General features: G+C 44.7%; 1 protein-coding gene and 1 long non-coding RNA gene across 11 annotated transcripts; one reads left to right on the forward strand and one right to left on the reverse strand.

The window, feature by feature from the left end:
- The first annotated feature begins 539 nt into the window (after positions 1–539).
- Positions 540–21,027, forward strand: Rat1 (5'-3' exoribonuclease 2 Rat1). Its single transcript, XM_034336731.2, has 17 exons — positions 540–777; positions 859–986; positions 1,054–1,165; positions 1,243–1,416; positions 1,488–1,650; positions 1,741–2,201; positions 2,355–2,561; positions 2,638–2,784; positions 2,852–3,012; positions 3,086–3,254; positions 3,325–3,414; positions 3,484–3,640; positions 3,719–3,947; positions 4,031–4,237; positions 4,317–4,396; positions 20,002–20,225; positions 20,526–21,027. The coding sequence occupies exons 1-17, from the start codon at positions 703–705 to the stop codon at positions 20,595–20,597; spliced, it is 2,856 nt and encodes a 951-aa protein (XP_034192622.1). The 5' UTR covers positions 540–702; the 3' UTR covers positions 20,598–21,027.
- LOC117609959 (uncharacterized) lies at positions 4,392–15,808 on the reverse strand. Of its 10 annotated transcripts, none has more exons than XR_004582740.2 (12): positions 15,564–15,808; positions 13,941–14,657; positions 13,697–13,865; positions 11,100–12,856; positions 9,792–10,661; positions 9,516–9,730; positions 8,982–9,073; positions 8,742–8,875; positions 7,261–8,660; positions 6,964–7,178; positions 6,475–6,859; positions 4,392–6,391 (listed from the first exon to the last, which is right to left on the reverse strand). It is a non-coding gene; the product is annotated as an uncharacterized LOC117609959 (long non-coding RNA). The 10 variants fall into 10 exon arrangements; XR_004582743.2 differs by having other exon boundaries at positions 4,392–6,130; positions 6,220–6,391; positions 9,516–10,661; XR_004582744.2 differs by adding an exon at positions 10,766–10,810 and having other exon boundaries at positions 9,516–10,661.
- Positions 21,028–22,531: the final 1,504 nt, after the last annotated feature.

The raw sequence follows: 22,531 nt of genomic DNA on the forward strand, positions 1-22,531 counted from the left end.
TATCTTACACATATAATTGAGGTATATAATTGAAATATAATTGAATTATGGTCATTACATCATTAAAAGATTGTTACTCTTAATGTATACAAAAAATAAGACTAAAAAATTATTTAAAATATACTCACCTGTTTGCGGAAGCACGAGGACTATCGATGGAAGCAAAATAAATTTAAGCGTAGGATTGTATTCGACTACAGATGTTAAATTTCTTAATCGTTTTTTAAATGGAAGATTAAGGGAATTAAGGTATTTAATGCTATAATATGGAGGGCATTTACCCTTAACTATACATACACTCCTAAGCGGTAAAATAGGGGGGGAGGGAGCAATAAAGCAATACAATTATTTTCTTTTCTTATTATACTTTATATTTTTTCTTAATAAATTAAGATTTGACAATGTAATATCAATATATACAATTGCAATATTCTGTAAAACTCTTTATTAATTAATATGTATTTTCTTTTGTTATGTGTAATTTAAATCGTCGATTTTCTGACTTATCTAACCCAAAGGTGGCAGCACATATAAAACCGTATTCTGATAAAGTTTGGCGGCTGTCTAGCACTATGTTATAGGTTAAATATGAGTGAACGGTGAAAACAGTTTGTTCTTGTTCGATTTATAAACAAATTATTAAGAATTAATCAAAGGAAAACGTGTACCGTGTACAAAATATACCATATTTCGTAAGGAAACATGGGTGTACCTGCATTTTTTCGGTGGTTGAGTCGGAAGTACCCTTCTGTGATTGTTGAATGCATTGAGCAAAAGGTAGGTTAGATTGTTTATGTGGATGAAACATATTTAATTTATAGCTTTCATTGTTTATAATCGTTTTATACACTTTTCCAGTCAATAAGTACAAATGGCGTACATGTACCTGTTAATTCAGCCGATCCAAATCCAAATGGAATAGAATTTGATAATTTGTATCTTGATATGAATGGTATTATACATCCTTGTACTCATCCAGAGGATAAGTAAGTATTGAATGAAATAATTGATGTTGGTAAGTTGAACAAAATGTTTTTCTTCTTTTTCTTATAGACCAGCACCAAAAAATGAAGATGAAATGATGGAAGCTATTTTTGAATGTATTGATCGTCTGTTTCGTATTGTAAGGCCAAGGAAGTTACTTTATATGGCAATTGATGGAGTTGTAAGTATTTACAGTATAAATGAAGAATTAGAAATTATAAGTATAGGATCATGCTGATAATGGTAATATACGTACAGGCACCTAGAGCAAAAATGAATCAACAAAGATCAAGACGATTTAGAGCATCCAAAGAAACTTGTGAAAAGATAAATGAGATACAAAGAATACGTTCTGAATTAGCTCTTAAAGGGGCTTCATTACCACCAGAGAAACCTAAAGAAGAGCATTTTGATAGCAACTGTATTACACCTGTTTGTATAAAGTCTTTTCAATGTTCTGCCGCGTTTACGGTGCTCGGTGTTTCTAATTAATCTTATTTTAGGGCACACCATTCATGGCAAGATTATCAAAATGTTTACATTACTATATTCACGATCGCTTAAATAATGACCCTGGCTGGAGAAATATAAAGGTGATTTTGAGCGATGCAAATGTACCGGGTGAAGGAGAACATAAAATAATGGATTTTATACGTAGACAAAGAGGTAAGTAAACCAGTCGTATGTCTGGAGTGTATTATACGGAGAAGTATCGAAGATGTTTTATACATATTACAATCTTTGTTTGCCTAACAGCACAACCCGATCACGATCCTAACACCCAGCATGTTTTGTGCGGAGCAGATGCCGATTTAATTATGTTGGGTCTTGCAACACATGAACCTAATTTTACTATTATTCGTGAAGAATTTAAACCAAATAAACCAAGACCATGTGACATATGTGGTCAGTTAGGGCATGATATGAAAGAGTGTACAGGAGCAGAGGCTAATCCAAAAGAAGAAGAAAATGCGTTTGGATCCGAATGCCAGTTCATATTTGTGCGATTAAACGTACTCAGGGAATATTTAGAAAGAGAGTTGCAAATGCCTAATCTACCATTTAAGTACGATTTCGAACGAGCTATCGATGATTGGGTATTCATGTGTTTCTTCGTAGGAAATGATTTTCTTCCTCACCTCCCATCATTGGAGATTAGAGAAGGGGCTATCGATAGACTTGTTAATCTATACAAAAAGACAGTATATAAAACAGGAGTATGTAACATGTTTGAACAAATAAATACACGAAATTGCATCCTATATCATTAACTAATCTATCATATAACAATTCATAAAAGTATATGATTTTTAAACTAAACCTTTTCGATAATGTATTAAACTGAAAATAGATGTTCTAATCAATTACAGGGATTCTTAACAGATAGCGGTGATGTGAATTTAGACAGAGTTCAACTGATAATGTCCGAACTTGGTGACGTTGAAGATGAAATTTTCAAAAAAAGGCAACAGAATGAATTAGCTTATAAACAGCGTGAAAAGGACAAAAAACGAAGATTATTGGGCGTCGGTAATAACAAACCAAAATGGATTCCTACAGGACAGTTTGCGCCTACAGTATGTTTTATTTATCTCTAAAGCCTTTGTTCATTGTTAATTGAAACATTATTCGTAACGTGTATCTTTATTACAGCCTTTGGGAGGACAAATTAAGCCGGTAGAAAATGCACGTTACGAAGCTTATCAGATGCGTGTTATGGGCAGAAGTTATCATTCATCAGCTTCTGACAAGACAAAAGGGAATAGTAAGGAACTATTGGAAAGTATGATGCGGCCAGAGGTACGATTGTCTATATTTTTAATTTGGTCTACTTATAATAATTCTACTTATACCGTGTATCTTATAGGACTCGTCTAATCAAGGAAAGAAGCGAAAAATTGACGAGGCTGAGGAGGATGCTTCAGACGATGATCAAGCGCACGACGAAGTCAGATTATGGGAAGCTGGTTTCAAAGATCGTTATTACGAATCAAAATTTGACGTGTCTCCTGATAATTTAGCATTCAGGTGATTATTATTCGTCATGAAAACTAATGGTATTATTTGTATTACCAATGGTATTCTTTTAATTTATACGCAGAAATAACGTAGCTCTACAGTACGTTCGCGGTTTATGTTGGGTTTTACGATATTATTATCAAGGATGCGCATCATGGAAATGGTATTTTCCATATCATTATGCTCCATTTGCCAGTGATTTTATCAATATAGGTGGACTTTCTACGGAATTTGAAAAAGGAACCATACCGGTAAGTACTGATAGAAATTAATTAATTAATTGACACACTGAAACTTTCCCCTTAACTTTGATGATCGCAGTTCCGTCCATTAGAACAATTGATGGGCGTGTTTCCAGCAGCTAGTAGTAAACACGTTCCCGAGCCATGGGCAAAATTAATGAGCGATCCAGTAAGTGTAATTATTAATTACGTATAAAACATAAATACATCCTTGCCTTTCTAATAAAAATCATTTCAGAAATCACCGATTATCGACTTTTATCCCGAAGACTTTAAGATAGACTTAAATGGTAAGAAGTTTGCTTGGCAGGGAGTAGCTTTGCTTCCCTTTGTGGACGAGAAAAGATTGTTCAAGGCTTTGGAGCCATACTATGACTGTCTATCAGAAGCAGAAAGTATGTTGATTTTTGTATCAAGTTTAATAAAATCACGAAATATCAATGTTTTTTAATATGATTACACTCATTTTTTAGAAAAACGCAATGTCAGAGGTGACGATCGGCTATACGTTGGGCTCGGTAATAGCGGTTATAATTTTATCAAAGGACTTTATACGAATCAGGTGGGATTCGACGCAGAGACTCCGATATCTATAGACGGTATGCGAGGCACAGTATTGTTGGCAGAAGACTGTGTTGGTGATGGATCAACGTTACCCTCACCCATAAACGGACTACCGGTCAGGAATAACAAAGTATATTGGTACGTACCAAACCCGTAACAATTAAATAATTTATCTAACTTTTGAACTCGGAAATACAAACACATTTTCTCTTCCGTTACAGTATTCGATTCAGAGATCCAAAGTATGGCAGTAATTTCATTTTCCCCGCGAAGAGGTTGAAGGGTGTAAGGGAACCACCGAGAGTTTTAAAACCACAGGACTTCGATCAAATGAATCGCAACACCGGACACACATGGAAGCCTCAGATTGGTTTCACACCTTCTACGCAAACCGCTACGTTAAGCGATGCAGGACGAAGAATACTCGGGTAAGTAGTAATAACAGCCACGCGTACAATGTGTTTCTCATCACGTTTATTATGAATGCTTGTTTTTATTTGTTCACAGACATTACACAAATCATAACAGAGTACCTCCACCGTATGGACCTAGTTCAGTACCGCAGAGCACATACGCGGCGTATCAGGGTAAGTCAAAGTTTTATTTTTATTTATTAAAATTTTGTTCCAAATCTTTTGTCGTCAATAAAGTGAATCACGACTGACGATAAAGTCGCGTGGGGCAATCATAGTCGTTAGAGATGTCGCCAAAAAACAGTTCCCAAACAACTGAATCGATTAACGGCGTTCCAATTAAGGAGGGGGTGATTGTTAACGACCTTTGACTGTGAAAACTACGCGAGATTTTTCCAACCGAGCCAGCCGACCAGGGGAATTGATTCTATTTCTCGGAGTCCTGGCAATCGTGTAGGGTTGCGGTAGGTGAGCGGGTAGAGGGGGTAGTTTGGAAGGGGCGTAGATGAAAGTCGGGGGGTCAGAGGTAGCGGCTGGGAGCGTGAGCGAGGGGGGTTGGAAAGCCGAGGGGTTTTGGTCCCGGATTAGCTTAGAGGGTAGTTCGTCACGTAGAGCGTGACTCCGGCCATTTCGTTGTTTGGCACGTCGAGGCAGCAACGGTTCCACGGATTTCGCCCAATTATAAAACAAACCCGGTGCACTCCGTAATTATCCAATTAGTGGATGTTCCACCTCCACCACCGTTGCTTCGGCCTTTCACGTATCCGTCTGTCCTCCTCCCTCGCGCGATACGCGAGGCATGTCTGGCTGAATTACAAAAGCCGAAACCCCCTGCTATCGCTTTGCGACAACGGATTCGCATAACTCGAAGATCTTTTTTCCTTCAGCGTTGATTCTGTTACCTCGATGTTAGATTCCAGAAAGATGAATTACGATCCCAGGGATCTGACAGTGTAGCAGCCCTAACAGGCGTGACCAAAGTGCCGCGTGGGTGCACACACGTATAAAGAAGGTTACGCGCGTGACCGTAAAAACAATACTGCTACACGGGACACCGTGGTCGTGTGTGATTGATTTACCGAGGGGAGTAAACGCCAGGCGCACGCTGCCCGACGAACACCCTCGGGAAGATCCGTCCACGCTTACTGACCATCTTTTCGTACTCGCGACGATAGCAAATTATTATGAAACTTTCTTTTTTATTACATTTAAGCGTCGAGCTCCCTCCGTAGAGGAAGTAAGTAAACTTATTCGTTGAAACTGGCGAACCAGGGATGGAGGAACGTAAGAGGGTTGCCCTGTGTCCGTTCGTCCATATCTTGGAGCAGATGACAGGTGCAGAGGCCCCTCGTTAGATAAATTAAGCTTCGTTCCTAGCCTCCCGCCTCGTCCTGGCGGCTGATGCCACTACGTCTCTCCCTCGGCTCTGTCCGTCTCTCCTTGTCTCTCCTTGTCTCTCCCTCGATTTCTGTCTCGCTCCTGCACGCGAGCTCGTTCGGGACTGGTTTCGAGTGGAGTGCAAACACTCGTGTAGCGGCAGCGACGGCGACGGAGCTTCGAATCGCGCAGAAACCAGGCGCAAGACCAAGAACGTATCCGTTCTCGAGTCGTTACCGGCCGAGTTACCGGCGATCTAAGCTCGGTAATGCTAATCGCGCTGTCTCTTCTCGATCGGAGTAATCGTGGTACATATTTCATTTTTCTTTTCTCTCGTCGAAAAATATGAATCCCCCGCAAGTCCGTCGTAAGCAACGATCTTTCATCGAGTCCCATCGACGAAACGAATGAATACACGAAAACGGTTGCGATCCTTCCTGAAAGCTTCCACGGCTCCTTCAGTCCCGATTCGTTCGTGGAAATTACCTCTCGGCCGCGTCCCATCCATCGCCAGCGAGGTGTGTGCCGCTTCTATTTACCAGACATTTTCTCTTTTCCTCTTTATCCCAACCTGTCTCGCTCTTACGCGGAAACTGCCTGCCGCTTTCACCAGATATTACCTGTAATGTCCGCTGCATCCATTACGCGTCATTATCCATCCATTAGTCGTTCTCCACGCTCCGTGGACGAGTCGAAAGGACGCATACGCGTCCCGACACGCCGAATCGGACACAGAGCTCTGCTCTTTTCTTTTTTCCTCCTCTTCATCCCTTATTCCTTATATTTCTTCTCCTGAAAAACGAGCGTTTACGGATGTCAATACATACCCACGTTCTTTTTATCATTTTTCAATTTTTCATTTTTCAAATACTCACCTCGAGAAGAGTCGATTCGAAACGAGAAGGCAAGAACGTGATTGTAATTATGATAGAACGGATAACGAGGACACGTGTTTTCCATAGAAAAACCTTCGATCTCGAAGACGAGTCGAACAAAGCCCGGTGGATGATAGGGTAGGGTGAGAGGGGGGGGATAGGAGAGAACAGAGGCTTCTTCTCTAAATGCTCGTTCACCCTCGTCTATTCATTCCACGTATGTCTACCTGCGATACAGCCTCCCCATTAACTATAGGATCCATTCATCTTCGAGAGCATAGGTGAACTTGTCCTCGCGATCTCTTCAGACACTCGATGATGCCCGTGCCGGGTCTCTTTGGCCTGTACAGCTTCAAAGCCTTCTTCTTCTTCATCTGAAAGACAGCTAAGAAGAAGAAGAAGAAGAAGAAGAAGGAAAAAAAAAATTATTTTATCATTGCAATTTGAGGGTGTACGTGCACGTGAATGGTATATATTATTAAAATATACTTGTACTCGTCCCCATGGTCCGCGGACGTAGACACGGTCTGTTTTCGATCGTGTGGGTCTGACGGGCGTCACCGGCAGCGCCGTGGCTAATTTCCTCGGCATTGAACCGCATTGTGCTCTAAATCGGCCTTCCCGCCTTCGAAAACCAACCGGCTCGAAACCACATCGGCAATGTACACCACCATTGTCGTAGTTTCTTTTTTTCTCGCGAATCCCTGTGAAAATAAATATTTTTCTAAAGACGGTTCGAAAAATATTCTTGTTTCATTCTGTTAATTAATACCCATGAAAAAACACCTTGATACACGGAAGACCCGTTCCTCTTGTGGAAACTCTTGCTTCAACAAGAGGATTTCTCTCATTGCTAATATTTTTTTTTTACTATTCCGTCAGCGAGTCGAGGAGAGAGTCACGGGCAAAGACCGCCCCTTTTTTCCCCTCTCTGTGTCCTCCTCGAGGAAGAATGAAAAAGAAAAAAAAGAAAAGGGAAAAAAGTATCCGTATCTTTGACGAAACCGAAGAAGAGTCGTCGTCGTCGTCGTCGTCGTCGTCGTACGTGTCCTTAAGCGACTTGCCAGGCTTCCACGCTAATGAGGCGCGGCGTAATTAGTGAGACTGTCTACTGGCCTGGACCCTTCACCGGAGGGCGGATCCCTCTCGACGTCGAGTCGCTCTCTCACCCCTTTTACACTCCACGCATCCTCAACCCGTTTCACGATTTCTTAGCGGTACACAGAAGGAACCGCGGCTCGCCGACACCTCCGACGAACGTTTCAACTCGACTTACGTGGCTCGTGCTTCTCGCGGAAAAAATAGCGCGATTAAATCTACCCTCTACCCTGTCCACCTTAATTTTCTTTTTACTCTTTTCCTGCTTGCCACGCCGCCACTCTCGAGAGGATCGCGCGACCGAGAAATTTCTCGATTTTATTCCTTGGTTAAACTCGTTAGGAGAAATAGATCACCAACAGGATCGCTTTGATTATCAATTCTTCGCTTGACCAGCTCGCTGATCCTGCTGGATGCTCCGTCGCTCCCCGATTTCGGGCCAATTCTCTCTCGGCAAGCGTGAAACTCCATTAGAGTCGAAGGGCCAGGCAGGTCTTGCACGTCGCTTCGATTTGTCCCTGTGAAGGGTTCGTGCGATTTCTAGTGGCTAATAGAAAGGCCTCCTACCCTACGGCTACCACGATGGGGGCAAGGGTCGATTCGTTTGGACTTTTACTTAAAGCCAAACCAACCAGCCACCCCGTTCCCTTTACGAGATCGATATTATCAGCCCATCGACTTCGTTTTTAATTGAAATCGCGATCAGATATCAGGTTGGCTTTTCTTTGGTAGTAATTTAACCATTGTAAATGTTAATTTAAGTTGATTTCCGGGATGGTTTAAGAGTCGAGGACCTTCGCGTGTCTGTTCGAATCACGTCTCCGAGTAAGGAGAAGAGAATTTTTCTTTCTTCTTTTTCTCGACCAGATTTAGGGGATGATCTGAATGGATGTTCCTCGAGGCTCTTTCACGTAATGCCACATAAAAGTAAATGGTGCGCATATCCTAGACACAGGTCCGTCGAGGAAAGAAAGGTATTCTGTTTTGTCGGGGGATGATCATCGATTCACCTGTGCCGTAACCTTCAATTTTCTTCTCTTTAGACCTATTTTCTTTCCCTCGTAGTTTTCTCTAAAGCGGCATGAATGCTGTAATTTTGTCAATTTAAAAATTTTAAAATAGCAAACTACGACGCTAATTCTCACATTTCTTAAAGAGAGGACACATACATACGGAGTCTCGATGCTGGGTTAAGGGAAGAAAAGTGGCGTTGTCGTGGGATTCTGTCCGGTGCCCTCCAGAAACTTATACTCCTTTTCCTTTCTTCGTTTTCATTCCAATTAACCTTGAAGCCACGAAACGGCTAGGAGGCACGCCGCAGGATGCGAGGGAGAACATAAAGGGGGCAGTCGAATGAGATTAATTCAGAGATGACGACGAGCTCTTGCCTCCCTGCCTTGCGTACGCACCATTATTCCATGTCGGATGATGCATCGTGGCTTCTTCTAGAAAAGACAACACCATGGAATAAGTTTATCGATCATCGATTATCCTTTATCATCTGAAACAAGAAAAAAAGAAATAGTATTTTTCCCCCTTTTTAACACATTTTGACCGCCGACCAAATTTTTCTCGATGCAACAGAAATACTGATCGATTTTTCTTCACGTAAGTAACAGGACTAGGTAACAAATTAACTAGTCGATATTTTTTCCAGCTTCGGAACGAGGCTTTCGTATTCCCTTTTTCTCTTTTCTCAATTCATTTCTTCTTTTTTACCCTTGGCACACGATTTCTTCGCGCTCGACTGATCTCGAGAACCCGCTCGGCGCTATTCTACGCGCGTTTGTAATATCAAGAAACCGCAGGAGCGGAGAAATCCGCGGTTAGTATCCCGGTAAACGCAAAGAAAAGGTGAGTCGAGGTCCCGAGGGTGCGGTTTTCCACCTCATTTCCGCGCGAAGTGAGGGAACAACGATTCTGGCAAGAGAAAGAGAACGAACCCGCCACCCTCTCTTCCTTCACCGATCGTTCCTCTTTTCCTCTTTCAATCTCCTCTATTGTGCCTTTCCGTAGTCATTGGTGAGGATCATCCGTCGAATCGGATTTTAACAGGCGCCGTACTCGTGGTTTTTTTTTTTTACTGGTCCTGCCGGTTCCTTCGGCTTTGCACCCTCTTGGATCAGGGTAAACTCTTTTCTCAACCGTTTGTTCGAACCTTTCAGTGATTTTTCATGAATAGGACGGTAGAATTCAAATTTTAACGATATTTCATGTACCATAAGCTTAGTCGAATTCAGGTTGGCAGTGCCCAAAACAATCCCTTTCTTCCTTTTCATTCCTGATCGGAAGTGCGAACGTCCTAAGTGGTCGGATCCATGACACGTTTTGATTCCTGCGGAAAGTATCAGGTTTCGAATGTTCGGCTACCTTGTACCCCCGTGTTCCTCCCTCAAAGTGATCTCGTTTTCGACTTGTTGACCCATCTACCCGCCCCCGAAGGATCCGATTTCACTGCTTTCGAGGACCGATCGTCCAGCATGGAATTCTTTTCACCGACTCCTTCGGAATTTCTTCAGGGGATGCGGTCTCGAATTTCGCGGTCAAGCCGGAAATTTGGATATCGTTCTGTGTCGTTTGCCCGATTAGAATCCGTTTCCTGGCCGATTTGACTTCTTCGTAAGAAGGATGGATCGTTCGTTGATCGTCGCCTCGGCCGGAAAACCTGGCGGCTTCTCTCACGCCCGTGCTCTTCAGAGCCCTCGGAAGAGCCCTTGATTTCGCAATCCGTACGAAAGTCTCTCGCGGCACACAGAACCCCCGTGAAGAACGGCTGGAACACAGGGGGAACAGAGACGACATCCACGCACACGCACACGCGTTGTCCCGAGGATACGAAGAAAACAAGGGACAGAAGTAGCAGAGGGAGAGAGAGAGAAGATGGCGAACGAGGTGAAAGAGGGTTGGCAGGGAGGACGATATCCCTCTTGGTGTAGCATTTGAAGGAGACGACGGTTCCCTTTGCAAGAGTACATCCTGATGGGACTTGCGATCGCGTACAGGGTGTCTCAGCTAAGATCAAACGCCTAAGTATCCCTTTTGATTTGAACGGCATCAGAAATATTTCACAGTTTCAGGAAGGGTAGCGTCTGAAATAAAAAAATAGAAAATTCTATTTGTAATAGACACATTGTGATCTACTTATATTAATAGAAAAGGTGTAAATATATCTTTGAAAGAGATCAAATCTTACCTAGCCATGATACTTGAGGATTGAAAGTTAAAAATATTGAAAAGGCTGGAAATGAAATTTGATAATGTAAAAGAAAAGATTCTGGAGACACCCAGTATTTCCAAGGAGAAAAGAGTAGCGTGGAAAGAAAAGGAGGAGGAGGAGGAGGAGAAGGAGAGACACGCGATGCGAGAGGAGGCAGGACGAGGAAGAGGACGATGGGATTGAAGCATCCTCGACAGTTCTAGGATACTCCTTGCCGGTATCCTGGGGTCCTCGGTGTACAAGGACCATCCTCTTCCTCTTCTTCGTGACGCACTCTTTCCTCTTTACCCTCCCTCTTCTCTCTACTTACTTCTTCCTTCCTGCGGTTTACGCGTCCTTCTACCTCTTCTCTTTCTCTTCTTTCTTCTTAACTCCGTTACAAAAGTCGAGTAGCCAGCTTTTCAACGCTTTTCAGGGATCCATCGGTGTCGTCCCGCGACCTCCTTCCTACTTACTCGCGTGCTCCTCCTCCTCCTCCTCCACCTCCACCTTCTCTGATTCCTTTTTTACCCTCCTCTTCAATCTACTCGGTCGTCGAGTGATCGCGTATAGGACTCGATATCGCCTAATCACGATCCTCCAACCAGGACCAAAGACTCTTCAACGCGACTTTTCGACGCCCAACCGAACAGACAGGGAAGCGTGATTGTTTTTTCTTCTGCCACTGTTTTCTCCGCGACATTGAAACGATACTTGTCGATTATCAGTGCTCTTCAGGTTCTTGGCTGGTACGTTTAACCACGTGTACCGATACTATTCTTTTATTTTAAAGAACAATGTCCATTTCTTGTAGGATATCGGCCTACAGAACCGATCCTTTCGAAGGTGTCAATCGAAAAGAATTATGGCTGATAAGGCTCACTGAACTGAGATATTTAATTGAATCTCGCACTGAGATAATCGTATTCATTTTGGAGTCTAATGATGAAAAGAAAGTCGTATCTCACTCGTGTCTCGCCGTTCTTTGTAACGATGGCTCGTCCAATAATCATGACACACGTTTGCTTTCTAATCTCGTCGATGTTGGTTCGCTGAAAGGAAAGGCTGGTTGAATCCGGTGATCGTAAATACATAGAACGAGGTGGTGGTTACCGAGGAAAAGGTAGCTGGTGGATATAAACGCGGGGCATAGACGACGACGAGAGCAGCAGAGGTAATGCGCCGGCTGAGGCAAGGGTCCTTGCTTTGACTCCAAACTCACCAGTATAACTGAATGCCTCTCTATAGGCCGAGTACGTGCTTCTAAGTGCATCCTGATTTTTCGAAGCTCTTTGATTATGCTCTCTCTCTCGTTTCCTTCGTCTCTTTCCAGCTCCCTTAGCCACTCCTCGTAATCCCTCGTTCCCTACCTCTTATTCCATTTTCTTCCTTGCGTCTTTCCACTTTCTCCAATGCTCCATCTGCACGCGAAACGTAGCAACTCCTCGCCTAGGGAGGAAACAGCTGAATCTCCTCTTTCATCCCGTTAATTACCACGTTCCTTCCTCAGCTTCCTCTTTCGGCTTTCTTTCGAGTAATCTGAAATTTTATGATTTTTTTCACATTAAAAGGAAAACGTAAATCGACGCGAATTACAGAGTTAGAAATTAAAATTAATTAAAAATTGACGTTTGATCGATAAACTTTCTTGTTGGTCGATTGTTCGGCGAAGAAATCGATTTACAGAGATTGCCAACGGTCTTTTGGACGGCACGGGCCGCAGGTTGAATCTCTTCACAGGTGCACAAGTAGCTGTGTTGATTTATTTGATAAATGAGTAGTGGATAGGGCTTTAAGCAGGCGAGAGAGAGGGAGGGCTCTCCAGCGGAGAGTCCTACAACGCCGAGCGCACTACTCTTTCGCTCTTCTGCTCTCGTTCCCTCTTTCCCTTTTTTTTTTTTCATCCCTCTTGCTCCATCAAATCAAACGTAGAACCAGTTGAACCGACATAGGTCCCACGAGTGCGACTCGAACACTCACTAGGTCGTCCGCCACTTTCATCCTCCGAGTGATTTACCGTTTTCTTCTCGCGGATCGTCTTCTCTTCGCAAACTTCCGTAAACAAATATCGGTGAATTCCTGGTGATCCTGAAAGAAAATTATTTCCAATAAACTTTGGTACATACCGGGATTCGTTAACAAGTTTTCATCCCTGTCTTAAAATCGTCGACTTTGCCAAAAATATCGTGGAGCAATATAAGACGGTATCGGGGAAGAAAACGGAGGGACGGCGTTGTACGCGAGACACGAGTTAATCGGAAACGGCTGAGCAAGCAAGTCGCTCGCGGCAGGCAAGCAAACTATGCAGAAATCCGTGTTTCTCTTCTCTTTTCTCGTGGCTGGCGAACACTTTACCCGCACCGAATTTCCGTCTCCTTTCCCGAGGCAGCGAAAATATTGACTCTGTCAGCCAGCGTTACAACGCGAAAGAGAAACGATAGGACGATGACAGTACAAATTAGGGACGGATGTCGTATTGTTTCGGAACAATGTCAGAGAAGGATTAGCCAGTCCGTACACACTGGAGGACGTCCACGCGAAAACGTTCTCCTGATACTTATTTTCCTCGATTATTGCACCGATGATTTATCCAAGATAATGACGAAGATATCGGGCTTGTACTTAAACAAATAACTGTCCGTGTGCTGAAATTTCACACGATCAAGCCTATGGCCTAATTGACCAGTAACGAGTTTAAAAATGTCAACCGAATGCCGGCGATGTCAGGGCACAGCCCGTCTCGTTGAACCACAAGGGGGAACGAGATCAGCGATTCCGTCGTCGTTATCGACGATGAATAATTAATGCCGTTAATGAATTAAAGATCACCGGAGGTTAAAGAAAGCCAGCTCGGCAAGGCTGGCTCGTTAAATATTGGCTGCATCTTGTCTCGCATCATCGGTGTATCGATTTTGTCCCAGCACTTACATGCTCAGCTGATATTTCAATCTCGTTTCATCGATATAGACATCGTTCTATTTCTTGGGTAATTCGTTCGCTTCTATGGGGCACGGTTGTCCCGTACCGAACGCGCGAACCCTTCAGCCCCGGTACCATTAGTAGTCGTTTGAAAATTCGCAGATTCCGAAGGTGAATCCTGAAAGAGCGTTTAGGTCGCAACGATTGGCTGACACACGAGGAGAAGAACGAGGAGAAAAGCAAAATTCTGTACCGTATCTGAGAGGTTAAAGCGGGTGGCAAAGGCGTCAGATAAGGCACCATCGTTGATTGGATCACCGCGAGAAATCGATACCTCGTACCCCTCTTCCCGTCCACCTCGTTTCCTCCACGAGCTTCTCCTTCCTCGTTTTCTACGATCTCTGTCTTTGTCCTTCTTCAGGGGGGGATACGCGTCTCTCCTCTTTCCTCTCGGTGTTCCTCCTCCTGGTCGCCGCCGTGGCTGCCTCCAATTTCCCCGTGACGGGCTCCTGGAGGATTCTCGAGTGCCCTCTCATCGCCCTCTGGGCCATCCAACCGAACTCTGTCCAGCAGTCTCCATGCCAACACCCGCTCGATAAATTTATTGGTCGCCTCTGACACGAGTGCTTCTGCATACTTTCTTTCTTCCTTTCTCCCTTTCTCTCTCTCCCTGTCTTTCGCGTTACGCGTCTTATACCGGTCCTCTTCTTGGTCCGCGCTTTGTCTCCTACCCCGGTGGACGACATTTCTTGGCCGATGCTCGGCCGCGGGACCTCGCGAAATGTCACGCGACCCTTTAGATTTTCGGTTACTACTCGATTCGCCGAGGATGCTTCTTCGATCGTCGCTGATCTCCTTTTCTTCCGAGCGGTCTACCTCGAGGGCTTCGGAGTAGATATTCGCCCAAGTGCCGTCCAAGCGCATCGTCGGTTAGGCTTATCGAACCGTACGCCGCGTCGCATAAGAAATCCTGAAACAAAGGCAGCCGTTAATCAGCATCGAACGACGGCACGCCGCGCCGGCGGTGGTCTAGGCTGTCGCGCGTAGGGGGTGCGCAATTAAACGCCTAGCGAATTACGGCTCGCCGGTGTACGCAGCCCGTGCAAGCTAACTGCGGGGCCCCGGTATTGGATCTCGTCGTTGGATGGGGCTCGAATCAATCCGGTTCCCCCTTCGCGAAATTGTAAATAAATTAGGAGCTGCGCGATCGCGAGAGTCAACACGTTACTCGCGCGCGACCGATCTAACCCACCCACACGTGTGCGTAGGGGTAGCGCCACACACGCGTGTCTTCGTTCGGTCTTCCTGTGACGTAACGCATGCGCGGCACCAAACCGAGAGCGAACAGTTCCGGTGGGCGTGCGTCCCGCGTGAGTCGGACAAGGACGGGACAGGGTAGGAGGGTGAGGTTTGTCGAGGGTCTGGAAAGAGAAAGAGTCGAGGGTACGGGAGGAGCACACAGACGAGGGACCAACACAGCGCCGTTGCGTTTATTAACGCACGTTGCACGGTGGGGTTTGCTGGCACAGCATCGGCTGTGCGGCAACCAGCCAGGCAGGGTCAAGTGTTTCTCTCCGTCCTTCTTCCATCGTCGCCCTTTACCCATCTCTTTCTCTATCCTCCAGCTTTTCCTCCCTCCTCCGTACACCCTGTCCTACCTTCCAAACCACCCGCCTACCTCTCTCCTCACCCTCTGATCCCCCTCTTCCCTTGCCTGTGCGCCTCGCACACCACCCCCCGTAGTTTCGACGAAGCTGAAATACCCGGAGAACGAAACGACGCTCGCGGCCACGCTTCACTCGATCAACGCGTTTTATTCCGGTGCCGATTGTTAATTCGGGACAAACGATCGCGATCTTGATGCGATTCCACTTACAGCCATTTTATCGGTGACGTTGCTTTCGCGTCTGATGAAAGGGTACGATGTCTCGAGGTCATCTTACGTTCATCTTCTTGATGAGTACCAACATCGCATGGTAATCGGTAGCAATATCAAACAGGATCAGTTTTCCACCTGCAACGATAGAAATTTTCAGTAATAATGATCGCAAGGCTGCGTCATAACCTGCCTCGAATCCCTCGATGGATTTCGATAACGATCGGACGACCATGGAAGCATTGGCAAACGTCTAAAGCGGTGAAGCGAATTCCAATAATAATCTCTACTATCGAGAGAGAGAGAGAGTCCTATAAAACCAAAATCCACCCAAAATCTACTAAAAATGTCTAAAAACCTTTCAAGAGTTTTAAAGTACAGGTCCATCGATACCGATAAACAAATTAACTTCCATCGATGGTGAAGCCAGTAGCCGACGGTAGGAAGACGGTTGTTCGCCAGTGGAACAGCGAGGACGGTTTGCATTTTCTTCTCGAGCGAATCAGCGGGAAGGAAGGAAACGGGGAAACGGGGCGCGACCGAGGGAGAAAGAAAGTAAAAGTCGACGGGGGTAAACGTGTCTCGTCTCTCGTTTCGTTTCGTTTCGTTTCGTTTCGTTTCGTCGAGGCAGGAGGCTCGTCGAGGCGCTAGAAGGACCGGCTTCGAGGGCCTCCATTACCGGCGACTGAAAAGAGGAACAGGAAAATGCTCGGTGACAGAAAGAGAAAGACACGGTGAGGGGTTGGGGGGTTGGTGGAGAACGGGGAGAGATCTTGAGCTGCACCCGGCTCGTTTCTTCTTCTGCAGTGCGCAAAGGCGAGAATGAATGCTGGCGAGCCCGGCAAAGGGTACGAAGAAAGGGGAAGAAAGGGGAAGAAAGAAGAAGACGAAGAAGTGAAGGAGGAAGTTGAAGTCGAAACGCGAGGAACCGCCGCAAAGAGGAAGTTGACGAAGAGAGGAGAGCCGTGTAGAAGCGGTGGAGGAATTACCGGTTCGTTGGCTAACTGGCTTCATAGAAGAAAAACCTCTTTATATCTCGCGCACGCACGTAAGCTCATAGCGCGGCTGAAAAACGCGCCTTTAAACCTCGAGTTTCATCGAATACACCCCGTGTACGAGTGGCGCGCGGAACAAAGCCACCGGAAATCGCCCGAGTGGTACTCCGGGCTTGCTAGGCGCCATCTTGTACAGGCCAACAGCCACGATAGGGAACGCACGCTACTCCCGCTGCTGTTCATTGTTTTCTTCTTCTGTCGTCAGGTAGTTGCCGTCCACCTTCGAACCTAACACACCTCCTCTTCCTTTCTTCTTATTCTTCTGGCTCTCGTAAGAAATGTCTCCAGACGCGATGCAACTTTTAAATCAAGGCTGACTTTGTTCTCTTTCTACGAATACAGTCTTATCTTATCGAAAATATGTATGCCGTTCGACTATCCTTCGCGTTAGAAAGTCGGCAGCACGTCAACCTTGATACGTACCGTTTTCCCTTTCTTCCTTTTTTCCTTTTCTTTTTTTAAATATCGAAATCGCTATCCATTCTTCTTACGCAAACATTATTCCTCTCGAGCAGTCCCTCCAGTCTTATACGCTTAGATGGGTGTAGGTAAACATTGTACAGCACGTGTAAGTAAAAGGTAAGCTAAATAAGCGTCTTCTCCTCCCTCCCTCGCTGCTTCTCTTCTCCTTCGTGTTTTTTTTCTTCCTTCTCTCGTGCTCGGATACACGCCAGCAGGAGCGTGCACGAAGTGTCTCTTACCAGCACCGGGTGCCTTTTCATTCGAGTTAGTCGGTTGGTCTCGCCTCTCGAGGAAAGCGCGGCTAAAGGGTTTCGATTTCCCTGCTGCGCCCGTCACGGGTCTTTTTCTCCGCTCGGTTCGCGGCCGAAGAGAATTTATACGCGCCTCGAACTCTCCGCCTTTAATTTTCTAATCCTTCGAACGGAAACGGCCCCTACCGTTCCCCCGTCGGCCTCCTCTGATTTCCTCTTCCGTGAAAATCGTCTCACGGCTTTTACACTTTCCGACCAATTTCCTCCGAGTCTTTTGACGGTTCACGAAATTTCAGGCATCGTTCGAATCACTGAAATGGAGAAACATATATATATTACATTACTGTGATTTAAATATTTCAAAGTCGTCCATTTTCGTGTGCAACAACTTAACGCAACCAGAGTAGCCCGGCTGTTAAAACTGTTGAAAATGGCGATTGGTTTTTAACGGTGAACTTTGGCGAAACGTTTTATGACGAATGGAAAAACGACAAACGCGAAGAATAAAAATGGAGCTAGATGGGGTGCGGGGGAGGAGGGGTGGCCGGGTCGGACGGGAAAGTGTAATTTCAGTTTGAAACAGGAACGGGAGAGGCCGACCCACATCGAGGCTTCGAGTGTTTGTATTGCTGACGCGGCGATCCAATCCAATCCAATACCCATGGCGGATAGGCAACGCACAGCGCATATACTACCTAACGTATGAACGAACCTCTCTCTCTTTCCATCGTGTTCCCCGCGTCGCTTTTCCCTCCTCTGTCTTCCAATACAATTTCGCGGGCTTCGGCATCGAGCAGGCGGAGCTTTCATTTTGTAATTAATTGTCCGCCATTTTAATATCGGAAAAATCATATTTTTCCAAACGACCGAGACTTTCCAATTAAATCACTATCGTCATCGTATAAAATACTCATCTTTGGAAGAGGACAAAAATGTGTCCGCGTTGTACATTGTCGAAGACATTAGAGATATCGTTAAATTTAATCTCTCCAGTGAGATTATGTTGCTCGGAATCTTTCGTACGGTGTGGCGGTATCAAAATTCATCCAAAAAAAAGCTCCTGTAGAAACAGTGAAATTAATACCGTAACGAGCTTCAGCGTCAGCAGACCTGTCTAATTATATACCTGAGCGTGGTAACGATCTTGACCCTCGGGATGGGGTTGAAGCGGTCAGCCGGGTCTGCGTGCGTGCCAGTCGGCTGCTATTATCATAAACGCAACAATAACGAGGGATGATCCGACGTGTAAACTGTTAAACCCTCCCCCTTTGGCCCTTTTTTCGGCGAGGGTGAGGATTACCGTGGGGGTCCCCTCGTAGTCGGTCCACGGCTGGAATCCACGGGGGATGTTATTGTTTGCCACAGAGAAAGCGGTCGTGCCAGCTCCTGGAATAGAGACAGGAATCTATAAACTGGTAGACGAATCCGCGGGTACCACCCCTTCGACCCTCGATAATATTGACGGTGTTTGCCACCTCCCATTACGAGCTCGATTGAACCGTACTATACGATTATCATGCGTCACTGATAGTCTCTCTATGCTGATAGATAGACTCCTGGAAGAAGAAAAGTAATTAGGGGTCGAACGCTTAAGCATAGATTCAGCGACTCGTTTTTAAGTAGAATAAGTGGATCGATGGTCCCTTGGATGAATGCATCGGTGGCAGACAACGAGAGACGAGCCGCGCGTGGAATACATGAATACAAGATTCGCGAAGTTCGTTACTGTTTCCACGGTGGTTGGAAATCTCGCGAAACACTCGCGCCCGACCTGCTGCGTTTCACTGGCACTACCTCCTCCGCGTTTAGCTTATAATCAATTCAATTAAAATTGATTTCCACTCGTCACGATACATCAAACAAACGGAGTCTCTTATTTCGAACTCTCCCCTTGACTACCGTAAAAAGCATGATCTCGCAATTCGAAAGCGAGTTATAAATATTCAACGGGAGTCAAAGACGACGGTAACTGCGAGTATAGAGGGCGTAACCGTTTTGTTCTTTTGTCAGCGACGTCATTATATCGTGTGCCTCCAATTTTTTTTTTTTTTTTTTCTCTCTACTCGTCTCTCTAGAGTCGTGTTTGCGTGGGCGTGCGGAGCGAGGATTCGACGGCTTCCTGGGGGTGAACGACGATCGTATAACGGGGTAGGGGGGGTTCTGTCTTTCTTCGTTTCTCACTGGTCGACCCGTGTACGTACGTGCGTGCGTGCGTGCCTGATTTCTCTGCTACGTTGCACGCGCCTGCACCAGGCGCATTGCCCTTTCGAAAATCCGTTATTAGCATCGAGCTCCATTATGACGTTTCGCGATGCTGACAAACACTTGGCCCCGCCGTTTCTGTCTTCCGTTCGACGTAGCCAGCCTGCACGCGCGTTTACATATTATTCCAGGGAACGCGTGACACGCGCCGCCACGCTCCGTGTCCCATTCACCTACGCGAATATTGTGCTCCTGCCGGGAACCCGGTCTCCTCCGTCCTTTCTTTCTCCGATGATAGACAGAGGTACCGCGATATGTAGGTACACCGATTAACGCGGCTATGCTGGCAGGTTCATCGATGGTAGACGCGTCGTTGGGTCTATAGCGTTATACGTGTTGGATGTCTAAAAGCGTAAATTGGTATAGTCACGTGGAATAGATTCTGAATAGATCGTTGATTGATTTCAGGTTACCAGAGCAGCGATTATCAAGGAGGATACGAGAGCGCTGGTTCCAGTCAAGTCTCACTGATGTCCGGACCATGGGCGAGGGGATACGGTACACCACCTAATTACCAGCGTTTTCCAGAGTACCAGCAGAGGAATAACTACAGTGCTCAACAGTATGGAAGGAACCAGTACCAGAATCAACAGTATAACAACTACGGATCCCAGCAGTACAATCAGCAACGGGTAAGATCTTGGTCTTTCAATTTCTGAGAACAATTAATCAATGGTTTAGAATCACGTCAGTCCGGTTCAATTAGAAAATACTCGTGTTAAATACTTGCCATTACAGACTATCTGATCTATAGAAAATTGAAAGCTTACATTAAAATATTGTATCATAGTCTTTGATAATACGTGTCGTATTAGTCCATGACCATTTTCACTGTACCAGTGAACGCGTTGAAGTAGCAGAAACTGGAGAACATCTCGAGTACGATTTCGGGGTAGGTTCGATCGTTAATCACGTGTCTTCTGGTGTTCTAGAATTATTCCTCTAATTACCAAGGGAACAGCAGCAGTGGAAGTGGCGGGAACCGAGGAGGGTGGAGACGGTAGACTGTAGACGTGTTTCTCTGTGTTCACTTACGTTTGACTAATGCCATCACGAGACCCATTCATCGGTCTTCGTTATCTTCATTATCTGAAATCGAAAAGAAAGAGAATTAGGACATTTTCTGGATAATCACACATGATTTTTTATTTTTATTTACACTGTACCTATATAATTTAGGTACGATCCTGGATGAGGTGGAGTCAGGTAGCTCTCACCTTTTCTTTTTTTTTTCAATGAGCCACAAAATGACATCCACAGTTTTGTTTTAAAAAGTCTCCTGAACGTCAGCTCACCGGTTGAAGCATGAATATTACAAACGTGCAATAGTGGCAAACGTGATGGCAATTATTATTTACGAGCCAGTGACGTAAAGGTATATCAAGTGTAATTTTATATGAACTGCATTGTAAAAGAAGAAAAAAAAAAAAAGAATTTGTATGATATTAAATGGTATCGCAAAAGGTTGTTCCTCGACTGCGGCAGAACACAGGCAAGAGAAGCAACGTTCGAGCGAGCACAATCTGTTAATGGGAATGTAATTGTATACTTTACGTGAACGATCGTGAATTAAAAAAGATCATGTTACACGTGTTATTAGCATAATTTAAGTAGATGATCAGTCGAGATATATGTAACTCGCTTTTCTATTTCTTATAAAGTTTTCTTCTATTTTTTTTTTTTTAATTATATAACATAATGAATCGTAACTTTCATTCGGTGTTGGTAGAACAGTTGATTGGTATTCTGAGTTACAGTGTCGTCGTGGATACCATCACCAGTTGTAATACAGAGTATTCTTTTAAACAACATCGATTGCCGTTCTTTTCCTTCAATTATTCGTCATTCCTATCGCAATTGGAACAATTGGGGCTTTGCCAGAGGAAGAGATAGAATTGTTAACACGATGACTGATACGAAGATCACACTTACATATGATTTAATTAACTTGCTAAACGAAGATATTTTTTCACTAGACAGTATAGACATTCCTCTTACAAAATTTCATTAGTTACCGAACGTTTCTTTCCCATCAACGTCTTGATTGTACCTCAAACTTGTTCGTACATATCATCACTGCACAATCGATCAAAAAGGTGACAAGCATAATAATTTCCATTGTATTCGCAGCTTTCTCGCGTTACACGCGGAGACTTTCATATTGTACGCACTTAAAATGATAAAAAAAAAATATATAATTTAGTTGGTTGCAGATTCGTGTTAGCTGAATTTTCTTATCCATCCAAGTAAACTGAATACTGCAATCAGTCTTAAGATCTTAAATTCAACATACTTTACTCCAACAGAGGGATCATCTACAATACCTACTTCTTTGTAAAACCATATAGTGATTTTAATCATCCTGGATCCTTCCACTTAGTAGTGTAAATGAATAACACGTAGCATCTGGTTGGAAGAATGGAAAAAATGTTTGGTAAGCTGGGAACGTAGTGATCAGGAATGGCGTGGCGTGGTATCACAGTTGAAACCAAGCGGTCGGGGTACATCTGGTACCGGTCTACCAGAGCAGGCGAGCATTGAACCAGTGAGTACCACTCGAGAAAACAATAGCGAGCAACGCTCTTGTTCTCTCTCTCTCTCTCTCTCTCCTTTCCTCTCTTTTTCTTCCCTCTCCTCTCTTTGGCTCCTCTATCGTCACCCTGAAATCGGGAACCCATATTGTAGAACCGTTTCAACGGTAGATGCTTTTTGGCACAGGAAACTTTGTCCACCGATTCGATCCTGCCTCTGATATACTGGTACCAATCTCTTGACCTACAACTTAATTAAAAGTACATCATTTTACTCGTTTCATTAATAATCGAGAATGTTAATTACACGAGTGTATTTGTAAAATCACGTGGACGTATTGTATTCTACACGGCTCGTGTAATTCGCATTGCCCGCATAAAATTATCCGGCCTCTCTCGTACGGAGA

The sequence above is a fragment of the Osmia lignaria genome, chromosome 12, assembly GCF_051020975.1.
Source record: "Osmia lignaria lignaria isolate PbOS001 chromosome 12, iyOsmLign1, whole genome shotgun sequence".
NCBI lineage: Eukaryota > Metazoa > Arthropoda > Insecta > Hymenoptera > Megachilidae > Osmia > Osmia lignaria.